The sequence below is a fragment of the Marmota monax genome, unplaced genomic scaffold (genome assembly GCF_021218885.2).
Source record: "Marmota monax isolate L192 unplaced genomic scaffold, Marmota_monax_Labrador192_F-V1.1 WCK01_AAM20220418_F8-fsc00111, whole genome shotgun sequence".
Taxonomy (NCBI): domain Eukaryota; kingdom Metazoa; phylum Chordata; class Mammalia; order Rodentia; family Sciuridae; genus Marmota; species Marmota monax.
The window spans coordinates 3,579,062-3,594,068 of NW_026695067.1; the positions used below are offsets into that span (position 1 = coordinate 3,579,062).

Here is a 15,007-nt window from a genome sequence, read left to right on the forward strand (position 1 = left end):
TTTTTTTTTTTTTAATATTTATTTTTTAGTTTTTGGCGGACACAACATCTTTCTTTGTATGTGGTGCTGAGGATCGAACCCGCATTCCTAGTTTTTTGAGGAGTCTCCGTACTGCTTTCTAGAGTAGTTGTACTAATTTTTTTTTTCAGTTCCACCAATAATGTATGATAGTAATAACAATGAGATAATTTTTTTACTCTGAATTTAATAGCAGTTATTACCAATACCTGTCATTATGTATTTAATTATACATGGCCTCAGTGTGTCATTTATCTTATTTTTCATCTACCACAGAATGTTAGCTCCTTGAGGGTAGGGAACTTTTCTTTTTAATACTACATAGTGGAAACTTCTAAATCCTTGTAGGGAATGGTATCATGAATATCCACATACCCATCATCCATCTTCTTCAAAGCAATTCATAATCAATATTGTTTCATTGATTGCCTCTCATGTATGCTATATCCTCGATTCTTTGAAACAAATGTCAGGGACTGTTTTCAACTTTTGTTTTTCCCTGTGGCATGTAGCTCAGGAATCAAAATCAGTAGGGGAGCAGTCAGCTATCACTGTAAACCTCATATTTTGTACCCAGAAAAGCAAGAATCTTATTGCATTTGTACTTATTTCATATATGCCTTCATAGGATAATCAGTTTCATCTAGGAATATAGAATATAGAATATTCATCTAGGAATATATTATTTTGTAGCATAGCTTCTTTTTATTAAATTCTCTTTCTCTTGTCTCTGACTTAAGTTTTAGTCCCTGGAGCCTAGAGGGGAAATCCCATAATTCTTTTAGTTGGTCCTAAATGAATTCATGGAGAAATGGAAATTCTTCAGACTTGTATACAGGTCTACTCAATAATTGTGTCTCACTTTTTTTTTAATATTTTATTTTTTAGTTGGACACAATACCTTTATTTTATTTATTTTTATGTGGTGCTGAGGATTGAACCCAGGGTCTCGCACGTGCGAGTTGATGGACCTTTATTTTACTCATTTATTTATATGTGGTGCTGAGAATTGAATCCAGTGCCTCACACATACTAGACAAGGGCTCCACCACTGAACCACAACCCCAGCCCAGTCCCCAGTTTTTTGTTTTTTTTTTGTAACTGGACACAATACCCTCATTCATTTATTTTTATGTGGTGCTGAGATTTGAACCCAGGACCCCGCACATGCTAGGCAGATGCTCTACTGCTGAGCCACAACCCCGCCCTGTCCCCAATCTTTTTTGAGACAAGGTCCTGATAAGTTGCTGAGGCTATTCTTGGGATCTTCCTGTCTCAGCCTCCTGAGTCACTTGGGATTATAGGCATGTGCCACCATGCCCCACTGCCTTTCAGGGTTTATGGAAAAGTAGTCAAGATTCAGCAGTAAAAACAAGGTTTGCTGGAAAAACTTGCACATGCCTCAGAATTAGAGATTTTTTGAAATGTCATCTACTAGATGGATGCTTCCATCTTGGATCTTGTTAAAAGAATGAAGGTTTGGAGGGTTCTAGAAGATAATACAAAAAATCAGGATACAGATTAACATTGAGAATACTGATTTTTGAGGAATGTGTTTTCTCAATTCTAAATAAATGTAAAAACTTGCTATTAATAGTTTAAATAATTTATTCCCTATAATATTTTGGGAATATAAATCAAATAAAAAAACAAGGTCTGGCTTACTTTGAATGAAATATTTTCATTAAATACATATTTTTGTTCAATGATTGGTTTGCAGCTTTGAAACTCAAAGGAATGGACTGGTGTTTATCTATGACATGTGTGGTTCTAATTATGCCAACTTTGAGCTGGATCTTGGCAAGAAAGTCCTAAACCTGTTGAAGGTAAGGCGTGGGAGGATTCTCTCAACTCCCCTTCAATGCTTAGTATTTTTTTCTCCCTATTATTTGGGAAAAGATTTAGGAATGATGTAAACTTTAGATACTAAGTTTAATTTAAAGGTCATCTGTAAACGATGACTAATATTTGCTTCCTCAGAAAAAAAATGGTCTTTTTTTTTTTTTTTTGGTGTTACTGGTGATTGATCCCAGCGCCTCAGACATGGCAGGCAAGTGCTGCATCACTGGATGTCACTCTCAGCCCTTGCTAAATTGCCCAGGCTGGATTTGAATTTGTAATCCTCTTGCTTTAGTCTCCTGACTTGATGGAATTATACATGAACCCCATCACGCGAAGCTTGTTTTTAATTTTTTCAACTTTTTTTTAAAACATATTTTTTAGCTGTAGATGGACACAATACCTTTGTTTTATGTATTTATTATATTTTTATGTGGTGCTGAGAATTAAACCCAGGGCTTTGCATGTGCTAGGTGAGTGCTCTACCAATGAGCCACAACCCCAGCCCTATTTTTTTTAAGAGAGAGAGAGAGAATTTTTTTTTAATATATATATATATTTTTTTTCGTTATCGGCAGACACAACATCTTTGTATATGGTGCTGAGGATCGAACCCAGGCCACACGCATGCCAGGTGAGTGAGCTACCGCTTGAGCTACATCCTCAGCACCCCCAGCCCTATTTTTTGAATTTTAAAAGGTAATGTGGGGGCTGGGGATGTGGCTCAAGCCATAGCGTGCTTGCCTGGCATGCATGCGGCCCGGGTTGGATCCTCAGCACCACATACAAACAAAGATGTTGTGTCCGCCGAAAACTAAAAAATAAATATTAAAACATTCTCTCTCTCTCTCTCTCTTAAAAAAAAAAAAAAAAGGTAATGTGGTTTATATGCCACTCTAAAATCACAAAGCTTCACCAGAGAAACTACACCCTTACTTTGTGTAATGACTTTGATTATTCTATTTCTTTTTTCCTTTTTTTTCCTCTGGTGTTGGGAATGTGACCTATGGACATCCTACCACGGAGCTACACCCCAGCCCTTTATTTTTATTTTTTATTTTTTTGCTACCAGGATTGAACTCAGGGGCACTTGGCCACTGTCCACATCCCCAGACTTATTTTGTGTTGTATATTGAGACAGGGTCTCACTGAGTTGCTTAGTGCCTTGCTTTTGCTGAGGCTGGCCTTGAAGTCACGATCTTTTTGCCTCAGTCTTTTGAACCACTGGGATTATAGGCATGCTCCACTGCACCTGGCTACAGCCCTTTATTTTTATTCTGAAACAAGGTCTGGCTAAGTTACTGAGGCTGGCCTTGAATTTGTGATCCTCCTACCTCAACCTCCCAAATTTCTGGAATTACAGGCATGCATCACCATGCCCGGCTTTCTGTTTCACATTTTTAAAATAGTTAGTCATGACCAACTAAATTGATTTCTGGACTTACTGAGTCATAGCTTGCTGTTGGAAAAGCATTGGTGTAGGAGTCTGTTCCAGGACCTCACTTAGAAGTATTATTGAACTAGACTTTTAGAAGTATTTATTTATTATTACAGCTTCATAACAGAAATCATAGAAAGAGAATGTATACTGTATGCTATTTTCAAGGACTTGTTTCTTTCACTCAGCATTATGTGTTTAAAATTCTTATTTTGGTAAGTAGCTATGATATATTCCTTTTCATTGATCAAAGTATTGATTTCTTTGCATTCTTCATTCGTTGATGAATATACCACTGTTTTATATATTCTTATTGATAGCTCCTCAGGTTATTTCCTATTTTTTGTTCTTGTGGACAGTACTGCTATAAACTAACTTTCTTTATCTCTTTCACTCCTTTTTTTTTTGGGTGTGTGGAACCATAGATTGAACCAGGGATACTTCAAATCTGGCCCATATTCCTAACCCTTTTTACTTTTTATTTAGAGATGGGGTCTGACTAAATTGGTTATAGCCTCACTGAGTTGATGAAGCTGGCTTTGAATTTGTGATCTTCCTGTTTTAGCCTCCTGAATCCCTGGGATTAAAGGCGTGTACCACCATACCCAGCTGTCTTTCTTTTTGAAATGAACATTTTTATACATGTTTTTTGGTGAAGTTTGCAAGAGAGTGTCTTGAGCAATATTTCTCAATCTTTTGTTTTTCCTCCATTTTTTCATGATTGCCTCACTAAAGAGGCTTTTCTTCCCCTCCTTCCTTCCACCCCCTCCTTCCCTTCATTCCTCTGCTTCCTTCTTTCTTTTTTTAATTTTGAGACAGAGTCTCAACTAAGCTGTTGAGGCTGGCCCCAAACTTGGGATTCTCCTACTCCGAGTCATTTGGATTACAGGTGCCACATTACCAGGGCTAAGGAGTCTTTTTAGACCTTTTTTCCCTAGTAATTTCTCTTCTTCCTCCTCCTCTTTTTTATTTTTTTAAATTGTGGTGCTTGGATTTGATCTGGGGGCCCTTGAAAATGCTAGGCAGGTTGTTATTACTGAGCTTAATCTTCAGCAATGTTTATTTTATTTTGTAATAGGGTCTGACTATATTTGTTCAGGCTGGCCTTGAATCTGGCAATCCTCCTGCCCCAGCCTCCCCAGTTGCTGGGATTAGAGGCATGTGTCACCATGACTGGCTCATTTAGACCATTTTAAGATCATTGGCTTTAAATACATTCATATTGCAACCATAAGCACTATCCATTTTCAGAACCTTTTCATCATCATGAACAGAAACTCTGTATCCATTAAATAGTAACTTTTTCTTCTTTTTGTTGGTACCATGGATTGAACTCAAGGGTACTGAACCTTTTTATTTTTTGAGAGAGGATCTCGCTAACTTGCTTAAGGCCTAAGTTGCTAAGGCTGGTTTTGAACTTGTGATCTTCCTACTGCAGCCTCCCAAGTCGCTGGGATTACAAGTGTGCACCACTGTACCCAGCCTAAATAATATCTTTTTATTTTCTTTTTTTCTGGTCCTGATTAATCTCTATTCTGCTTTCTATGAATTCACCAAGTATAGGTGCTTATATAAGTGGAATTATTAGAATACTTTTCTTTTGTCTCTGGTTTATTTTAGCATAATGATCTATAGCATGATTAGAATTTCATTGCTTTCTAAGGCGAATAATATTTTGTGTATGTACAATTTACTTCTCTATTCATTTGGCTATTGTGAACATTAGCTATAAATATCTGGTTGAGTCCCTTCTTAGTTTCGAGAAGTGGAATTACTATTTTATGGTGCTATAGATTGAACCCAAATCTCAAGCATGAGTTTATTTATTTATTTTTGCCATACTGAGGATAAAACAGAGATACAAGCATGTTAGACTCATGCTCTGACATTGAACTACATTTCTAGACCTGGAAGTGAAATTTGTTGGGTTATATGGTAATTCTATTTTTAACTTTTTAAGGCAGAAGTGTGTTACTGGGATTGAACTCAGAGGCATTCTAACACTGAGGTACATATGCAGCCCTTTTTTAAATTTTTTATTTTGAGACAGGATCTCTCTGAGTTGCTCAGGCTGGTGTTGAATTTGCAATCCTCCTGCCTCAGCCTCCTGAATTGGTGGAATTACATGGTGGCATCGCCAAGCCTGGAGAGATTTTGCTTTCATAATTTAAGAATTTTATCTTAACCTGGGAGGTGGTACATGCCTGTAATCTCAGTGACTTGGGAGGCTGAGGCAGGAGGATGGCAAGTTAGAGGCTAGTCGCAGCAAATTAGCAAGACCCTAAACAACTTAGTGAAACCCTGTCTCAAAATAAAAAAGGGTTGGGGATGTGGCTTAGTGTTAAAGTGCCCCTGGGTTCAATCCCCAGTGCAAAAAACAATAACAATAAAATGCTAAGACCTTTTTTTTAAGTATGATTTGTAGGGATCTTTTTTCCTATATCAATCACTTTTTCTCCTGGTTTTACATATTTAAATAGTCCCCATCCTCAATTTTTTTTTTTTTTTTTTGAGCCACAATGTGTATTTTATTTAGATAAGGGGTCTTGCTGAGTTGCTTAGGGCGCTGCTAAATTGCTGAGGCTGGCTTTGAACTCAGGATCCTCCTGCCTTAGTTTTTGAACTGATTGGATTGCAGGAGTGTGCCACTGCCCAGCCAGTTTTGTGTTTTTTTTTTTTAAAGATGCTTGGAATTGAACTCATAGCCTCCTGTGCTAAGCATGTGTTCTACCACTGAGTAAATGTCCCAGCCCTTTTCCCCAGTTTAGACTTTCTCTTTGTAAGCTTTAACAAAATCATAATATCTTGGTAATTTAATATACCTTTGATAATTTAGTTAACTGTCTAACCATATTTCTCCTTTATTCACCTTGTCCTCAGGATTAAATAATACCATTATGATCAGTTTAGTTTCTCCTTTTAAATTATTTTTAACTTTTTAATTTTTACATTTATTTATTTTTATAGCACTGGGGATTGAACTCAGGGCCTTAAAATGTACTAGATAAGCACTTTTATCATAGAGCTATATCCCTAGTCCTTTATTTTAATTTTTTGAGATAGGGTCTCCTTAAATTGCCCAGAACTTGAACTTGTGATCCTGCCTCAGTCTCCCAAGTATATGGGACTAGAGGCATGTGCCACCACTTCCTGATGGGAATTGAAAATAAAATTATAATTTTACTTATTTATGTGTGCATGTGTGTATGTATGCTAGCAGTGGGATTGAACCAGGGGCGCTTTCCCAATGAGCCACATACATAGCAACAGCACCCCTCCCACCCCCTGCCTCTGATTTTTGTTTATTTTTTGGTAGCAGGAATTGAAACCACTGAACCATGTCACCAACACTTTTTATTTTGAGACAGGGTCTTGCTGAGTTATTTAGAGCCTTGCTAAGTTGCTGAGACTAGCCTTGAACTTGTAGTCCTCCTTCCTCAGCTTCTTGAGTCGCTCAGATTACAGTAGGCATGTGTCACTGTGCCTGACTTTAAAATTATAGTTTTGATCCTCTTTAATTTAAAATTATGTTGTGAGAGGGGCTGGGTTGTGGCTCAGTGGTAGAGCACTTTCCTAACACAGGTGAGGTCCTGGGTTTGATCCTCAGCAGCACATAATAATTAATTAATTATTTAAAGGTTAAATTTTAAAAATATTTATTGTGAGAAATTCTTTGAAATCTTCATTGTAAAGTTATATGACATTCTATTGTAAGATACACCATTTAGTTAATCACTACTAATTTTGGACATATATGTTCTGTTCAGTTTTGAAATGGTATTCTATTTATTTATTTAGGGACTGGGGATTGAACTCAGGGGCACTTGACCACTGAGCCACATCCCCCACCTTCTTTTGTGTTTTATTGAGAGACAGGGTCTCACTGAGTTCCTTAGTGCCTCACTGTTGCTGAGGCTGGCTTTGAACTCTGGATCTTCCTGCCTCAGCCCACTGAGCTGCTGGGATTATAGGCATGCGCCACTGTGCCCAGCTTCAAGTGTTATTTTTAACCATCAAAGTAAATGTTTAGGGGTTGGGGACATAGCTTAGTGGTAGAGCATATGCTTATCATGTGTGAAGCCTTGAGTTCAATCCCCATTTACCATTTTAAAAAAAGGGTAATAAATGTATTTTTAAAAATAAATCTGTGTTTCTGGTTATTTCCTTAGGATAGAGGGTCAGAAATTGATGATTGAAGAGCATGCACAATTTTAAGGACTTATAATGTCAGATGCTTTCTTTCTTTCTTTCTTTTTTTTTTTTTTTTAAAGAGAGAGAGAGAGAGAGAGAGAGAATTTTTTTTTTTAATATTTATTTTTTAGTTTTCGGTGGACACAACATCTTTGTTTGTATGTGGTGCTGAGGATCGAACCCGGGCCGCACGCATGCCAGGCGAGCGCGCTACCGCTTGAGCCACATCCCCAGCCCCCTTTCTTTCTTTTTTTAAAAAATATTTTTTAGTTGTAGGAGGACACACTATATATTTATTTTTAACATAGTGCTGAGGATTGAACTCAGTGCCTTACGGGTGATAGGTGAGCACTCTACCACTGAGCCACAACCTTAGCCCACCACATGCCTTTCTAAAGGTGTTATCCATTCACAATTCTACCAGTAGTATATGAGGGTGCCATAAAGTCATTTAAATGAACAGGTAGCAATTTGCGGTGATGAAGAAGACAATGGCTCCTATTTTCTATAAATCATTTTGTGGAAGCGCAGGTATTTTTCCAGACTGTTTTTTAAATTTGGCAGTTTAAGGGGCTATTAGTATGAATCATTGCATCTTTGAAGAAAAATATGAATTTAGTGGCCTTTGGAATATTTTGTTGTGGATGCTGTCTACTCTCCATAGGCAATATTTAGATTCTCTAAATTAGCTCACTGAACAGTGACTGAAAAGAATAGAATAACATATCAAATCGAGATTTAGCCTTTTTTCCCCCCCCTGTAACTGGCAATTGAATCCAGGGAACTTTAAAAGTGAGTTACATCTCAAGCCCTTTTTATTTTTATTTTGTGACAGGGTCTTCCTAAGTTGCACAGGCTGGCCTGGAGCTTGTGATCCTCTTGTTTTAGCCTCTAGTAGCTGGGATTACAGGTGTGTGCCACTGTACCTGATTGAGAATTAGTTGTGTGTGCATGTATGTAGTACTGGGAATTGAACTTTATCTCTTAACTGTCTCCCCAGTCTTTTTTATTTTTGAGACAGGGGCTTGTTAGGTTTCCCAGGCTGGCCTAGAACTTTTGCTCTTCCTGCCTCTATCTCCCAAGTAGCAGAGATTTTCTATGGTGCCAGTGTGCTTGGCTGAGAATTAGTCTGTCTCTCTCTTTTTAATTTTTTTTTTTGTTTTAGTTATACATGGACACAATATCTTTATTTTGTTTGTTTATTTTTATATGGTGCTGAGGATCTAACCCAGTGCCTCACATGTTCAAGGCATGTACTCTGCCTTTGAGCCACAACTCCAGCTTGAGAATTAATCTTTTGAAAGTGTTAGAATACAGACAAAAAAAAAAAAAAATAAGGTAAAAGATTTGTAGTTACAGTTTCCTCTTTTTAGGATGTTTTGGAAATAATTTCTTCACAGTTAGAATGCTAATATTATATCAATCCTGCATCTGAGAAGGGCCAAAATATTGAAAAACTGAATTAAACCAAGCATTGTGAATGATTTGTCATTCTTAAGCTTTGTATAGGCCATTTGCCTTTGTGCATAGTAGGTCATTTGTGTTTTATTTTATTTATTTTTTGGTGTTGGGGGTCAAACCCAAAGTGTTCTGCATGCTAAAGATATTCTGAACCCCTGAGCTACCCCAGCCTCTATAGATTGAATAAATAAATTTACAGATGAAGAAATGGGTAAAAAAAAAAAAATGATGATACGGGGTGGGCTGAGGTTGTGGCTCAGGTAGAGCACTTGCCTAGCACGTGCAGGGCCCTGGGTTTGATCCTCAGCACCACATAAAAATAAATAAACAAAATAAAGGTATTTGTCCATCTACAACTAAAAAAAAATATTTAAAAAATGATGATACATACACAGATACCAAATTAGATGCAAATTATGAAAAGAGATGTTTCTTTTATATTCAGTTTTTCCTCAGTCTAACTTTTCTTATAATTTTAATACATAGAATTTTGGGGGGATACAATATGTGTGTTGATGTGCTATGTAAATGTATAGGATAACTCCTGATAAGAGAACTCAGAATACTCTTTCATCCATAAAGCTATGGTAAACATGAAGTTAATATTATTAATTTAAATAGTAAATCATCTTCTAATTTCTTTGTTGTTTGTATTTTTGCTGAACTGGGGATTGAACCAGGGCTAGTCTAGTATTGAGCTACATCTCCAGCCCTTTTTATTTTGTATTTTTTAGGTATTTATTTATTTACTTACTAGGAATTGAACCCCGGGGTGCTTTACCACTGATCTATATCTCTAGTCCTTTTTATTTTTCATTTTGAGAAAGGATCTTGCTAAATTGCTACTGGTCTTGAGCTCCTGAGTAGGTGGGATTACAGGTATGGGCCACCATGTCTGGTTTAGTTTTCATTTTCAGACAGGGTCTGCTAAATTGCTTGAATTTAGGGTCTTGAATTTAGGATCCTGCTGCCTTATCCTATACAGTTGTTGGGCTCATAGGCATCACCACCTCACTTGATTTCTTTTAACTACTTTTCCTCTAGCTATTGAGAAAAAACTAGAATTAGTCGGTACACTCCCCCTGCTGGGTAAGAATGGAGAGAAGTATAGAAAATCTAACCTTGGGGCTTGAACAGTTATGGGTCCCATTAGGCTTAAATCCTCATACGTTTTTTTCTACAGGGAGCATTTCCAGCTCGTTTGAAGAAGGTGCTTATTGTGGGAGCACCAATATGGTTCCGAGTGCCCTATTCCATCATCAGCCTCCTTCTGAAGGACAAAGTCAGGGAGAGGGTAAGACAAGTTAGCTTTTTCTTATTTGGAGGTGGATAAATTCCCATTTGTACTATTGGAATCCTGTCAATTAATTTGCTGCTGTCAAAAAATTATCCTGGCTTGTTTCCTGAATTCTTCTCTACTTCTGTCAGTGTATTCTCTCCTATCCTCTCTTTGATTCATTCATCAGCTTGGAACACACTGCCTTCCTCACTATTCTGTAATCTCCTTGTATTAGGAACTGGCCATAGTTTATCTGGCTCTTGCATAAGATAGTACTGAAAGAAAAAAAAAGAAAAGGAAAAAAAAAAAAGATGGTATTGAAGGAATGTGTCCTGGAGGTAATTTAAAGATGGCTACTATTTCCAAAATTTTAGGGCAGAGGTGTAGCTCAATGGCAGGGTATGTACTTAGCATGCATGAGGCCCTGGGTTCAATCCTTACTATCCAAATAAAAACAAAGACAAAAAAAACCCTAAGAATTGAAAATCAGCATATAATTTAATTACACTAGTTGAGCTGGTGTTAGACTTTGTTCACCTGGATGTACCATTCGGCAGGATGGAGAGGGAGAGTCCCTCACTGTATCTCTTCCTATTTTTATTCCTGGTACTTACTCTTAAAACAACTTGTTACTTCCAGTTTCACAAGAATGGTTGCAAATTACTTTAATTCTATTTTAATTTCAGGAGTGCTTCAGGACTAAAAGATGATAGTCTTAGTCAGTGATTGTAACCCTTGAAAGAAAGGGCATATGAAACACTGGCATTATAGGGTAAAAATAATAAACTTTTTTTTTTAAGGGTTTTATATTGTTGTTGTGTTTTTTGTTTTTTTTGTTTTTTGAGACAAGGTCTCACTAAGTTGCCATATTGGCTTCCAATCTTTGCTGTCTTCCTGCATTAGCCTCCCAAGTCACTGGTATTTCAGGCATATATTACCAATCCTGGCTCTCTTTTTAGAAATATTATCAGAGATTTTTGCGGCAAGGAATTATTAAGTTAAATGAATAATGCAGATCTTTATAGCTGAGGTGACTTGGGTCAGAGAGGGGAAAGTGGTGGTGTTTCGTACTCCAGAAATTACATAGACACCTAATGAGTCAGAGCAAGAGAGATCTTTCTTTCTTTTTCTTTTTCTTTTTTTTTAAGATATTTATTCTTAAGTTTTAGGTGGACACTATATCTTACATTTATGTGGTGCTGAGGATTGAACCCAGTGCCTCATGCATGCTAGGTGAGCACTCTACCACTTAGCCCCAGCCCCAGCCCGAGATCTTTCTTAAAAGAACTCTGTGAGAATACTCCTTAGTTATGTTCTTGCATATGAATTATACATGCATGTATAAACTCAAAATATATTGAGTGTCCTATGTAGTCCAGGCATTCGACCCTGGGGATTAAACAATGAGTGAGATATTCCTTACTTCAAGGAGCTCACAGTCATCATAGAGGCCATAGAGGTATACATTGGAGAAGACTTGGACTTTGAAGGAGCATAGAAGAAAACATTGCCTCAGGAGGTCAAGAAGGGCTTCACAGAGGAGGTGAAAAATGAGCAGGTCCTCAAAGAGGTAGAGGAGGAAAGAGGGTGGTCTAAGAAGAGGCAATAGCAAGAAAGAGAAGCTTTTAGGAAGAAGAGCATTCCTGCTCCAGAGAAGTTGACTAAGGAGAACCAGCTAGGCTATCTTGGTCCAGCAGGCCATGCCAAGCAGAGAGCAGATTTAAGTATTATGATGACTTATCTAACATTTTTCCTGGTCTACCCTGTCTGTGGGTGGTTGGTTTCGTCTTGATTTCATAGAAATCTGTTTTTGAGAATACCCATACCAAGCTATGAGTAAAATATAAAGTAATAGGCTTAGAATTGGTAGCCTCAGTATAGGGTTGAAAAAAATAACCACTACCTATGCATTGTTAGTGGTCAAAAAGAATACCAGCATGAGATAGTACAGAGAAGCATTGTTAATAGTACATACAAAGCCTTTGTTCTCTATACCTTCCTTTCAGAAGGTATATAGCAAAGCCTCTAATTCCAGAAGTGAATTTGATACACATTCTCAAAATTCAAACTTGTAGCTGAGAAATTCATTGGACTTAATCCCAGGCAGATGAAATGCATTCTACTTCTTTTATAAATATACCTGGTTTTTCAAGCAAATGTCAACCCATTTCCCAAATTCAAATAAGCACATTTGTTCTTTATCTTCATTATCTGTGCCCCTTTCCTGCCCCAGTACTCACATGGTTCTTTCTGGCCTTCTAGATTCAGATTTTAAAGACTTCTGAGGTTACCCAGCATCTGCCCAGGGAGTGCCTTCCAGAAAACCTGGGTGGGTACGTCAAAATTGACCTCGCCACTTGGAATTTCCAGTTCCTACCCCAGGTGAACGGCCACCCAGATCCCTTCGATGAGATCATCCTGTTCTCCCTCCCTCCTGCCTTAGACTGGGACTCAGTACATGTTCCAGGTCCCCACGCCATGACTATCCAAGAGTTGGTAGACTATGTTAACACCAGGCAAAAGCGGGGGATATATGAGGAGTATGAAGACATCCGTCGTGAGAACCCTGTTGGCACTTTCCACTGTTCAATGTAAGTAGGAAAGTTTTGGGACAGCAATTAGTTATCAAGATGCCTCTGGTGGTGCTGACAGCAGCTCTTCCTTATGTGAAGGAGCATCATTCTCACATAATAGTTTTCTCTCATTCAGAAAGAGGTTGTCTCCTTTTTTGGTGCTTGCTGCCAATGTCCTGTGCTTTGAAATTTCAGAAGGTCTTTGATACCAATAGAGGATCCTTGTAATAATGGACATGACTTTGGATATTTTCCTGAAATGCAAGTGGTTTGGTTTTTTTTGTTGTTGTTGTTTGTTTTTTAAACTCAAATGTGATGTTTTCTATTCTCGTCCTCAGTGTGAGCTCTGGTCTGTTCAGTTTTTCCCTAGAGCATTTATTGTGAATCTCTACATCTTGAAACAATGGATGCTGGTGCATTTAAAAGAATGCATAGTCAAAAAGAGAAGAGTTGCCTCATATGAATTTAACTTCTTGAAACTTTCCTTCTACATAAATCCTACCACAAAACCAACTGGCTAGTTTATAACTCTGGTTCATAACTTGGTAATGTTGTTGACAATAGAACATCAATCATCTCTATTACCATATTGCTTTCATTTCTCTTGCCATGTTTTTGTTGTTGTTGTTGTTTTTCGTACTGGGGATTGAACCCAGGCAGGACCTTGTGCATGCTATGCAAACCCTCCACCATTGACATACATTCTCCAACGCTTATTTATTCATTTAATTTTGTGGTACTGTGATTGAACCCAGGGATGCTCTACCTCTGAGACAGGGTCTTGCTAAGTTGCTAATGCTAGCTTCAAATTTGCAATCCTACCTCACCTTCCAAGTAGCTAGAATTACAGGCATGTACCACCATATCCAGTTATTTTTTATTTGGGGGCAGGTCTCATTAAATTGCCCAGGATGACCTTGAACTTGTTATTCTTCTGTCTTAGCCTCCTGAGTTACTAGGATTACCCTCACCAGATTCTTGACATGTTTTAAATGGCTACAAAAGAAATCCTCTTTATTACTATTGAACTGTCTTTTGAAAATTAAGGAATCTAGGGGGAGGGAAAAGGGAGATCATGAACTGAAATCGAATTCCATGCATGTATGTGTTTTTGGGATGACCCCAACCACTATAAGTATAACTATAAAGCTCTAATAATAATTAAAAAGAAAATTAAGGAATCTGTTTCAGTGGGTCTCAGGCTCAAGTTCCACTTACTGAAAGTCTTCTCTGAAGATTTTTATTTCCCATTTATGTACCTTAGTTTTCCTGTGTGTGATATGTGACTGTATGAGTTTTAAATGTTTCACCTACCTTAAAGCTTTAGGAATCCATGATTTTGTGAGTACCTATACTCTCTCAGAATTCTGCCCAGATTAGTCAGGGTGTAAAGAAGAAAATGTAAAGGAATAAGGGGAAATAATTAGGAAACTGTGATGAGGGCAATAAGAGAGAATTGGCAATTGAGAAGCCAATAAGCAGAACAAGAATGAAAGGAGGGGTGTGTGGGCGGGTATAGCTCAGTGGTAAAGTGCTTGCCTAGTAAGCATAAGGCCCTGGGTTCGAACTCCAGCACTCCCCTACCTCCCTCCCCGCAAAAAAAAAAAAGGAAAGAAAAAAGAATGTAAATGTAGAGAAGTAAATGTAGAGAGCGTACTATAGGGATACTGCTACATTGATGTTCATAGCAGCACAATTCACAATAGCTAGACTGTGGAACCAACTTAGATGCCCTTCAATAGGTGAATGGATTAAAAAAATGTGGCATTTATACACAATGGAGTATTACTCAGCACTAAAAAATGACAAAATCATGGAATTTGCAGGGAAATGGATGGCATTAGAGCAGATTATGCTAAGTGAAGCTAGCCAATCCCTAAAAAACAAATGCCAAATGTCAGTTTGTTTAACCCTCACCTGTTGAAGGACATCTGGATTATTTTGGCTATTGCAAGTAAAGCTGTTACAAACATTTGTTTCTAGATTTTGTGTGAACATGTTTCTTCTTCTGGCATAAGTGTCCAGGAATTCAATTGCTAGGTCATATGGTAATTCTGTGTTTAGCTTTTATGAGAAACTGCCTGTTTTCCAGAGTGTCTATACTGTATTCCCACCAGCAATGTATGAGTAATCAAGTTTCTTCACTTCCTTACCAGCATTTAGTGGTGTCACTATTTTTTATTTTAGCTGTTTTGGTAGATGTGTAAT

At 37.6% G+C, this 15,007-nt stretch overlaps 1 protein-coding gene across 1 annotated transcript in view; it reads left to right on the plus strand.

Moving 5' to 3' along the window:
- Positions 1-15,007, plus strand: part of Ptpn9 (protein tyrosine phosphatase non-receptor type 9) — a 96,435-nt gene that overhangs the window by 45,996 nt on the left and 35,432 nt on the right. Inside the window, exons 5-7 of the mRNA XM_046428067.2 lie at positions 1,739-1,844; positions 10,131-10,241; positions 12,489-12,817. Coding sequence (XP_046284023.1) covers positions 1,739-1,844; positions 10,131-10,241; positions 12,489-12,817 — 546 coding nt within the window. The remainder of the gene's footprint in view (positions 1-1,738; positions 1,845-10,130; positions 10,242-12,488; positions 12,818-15,007) is intronic.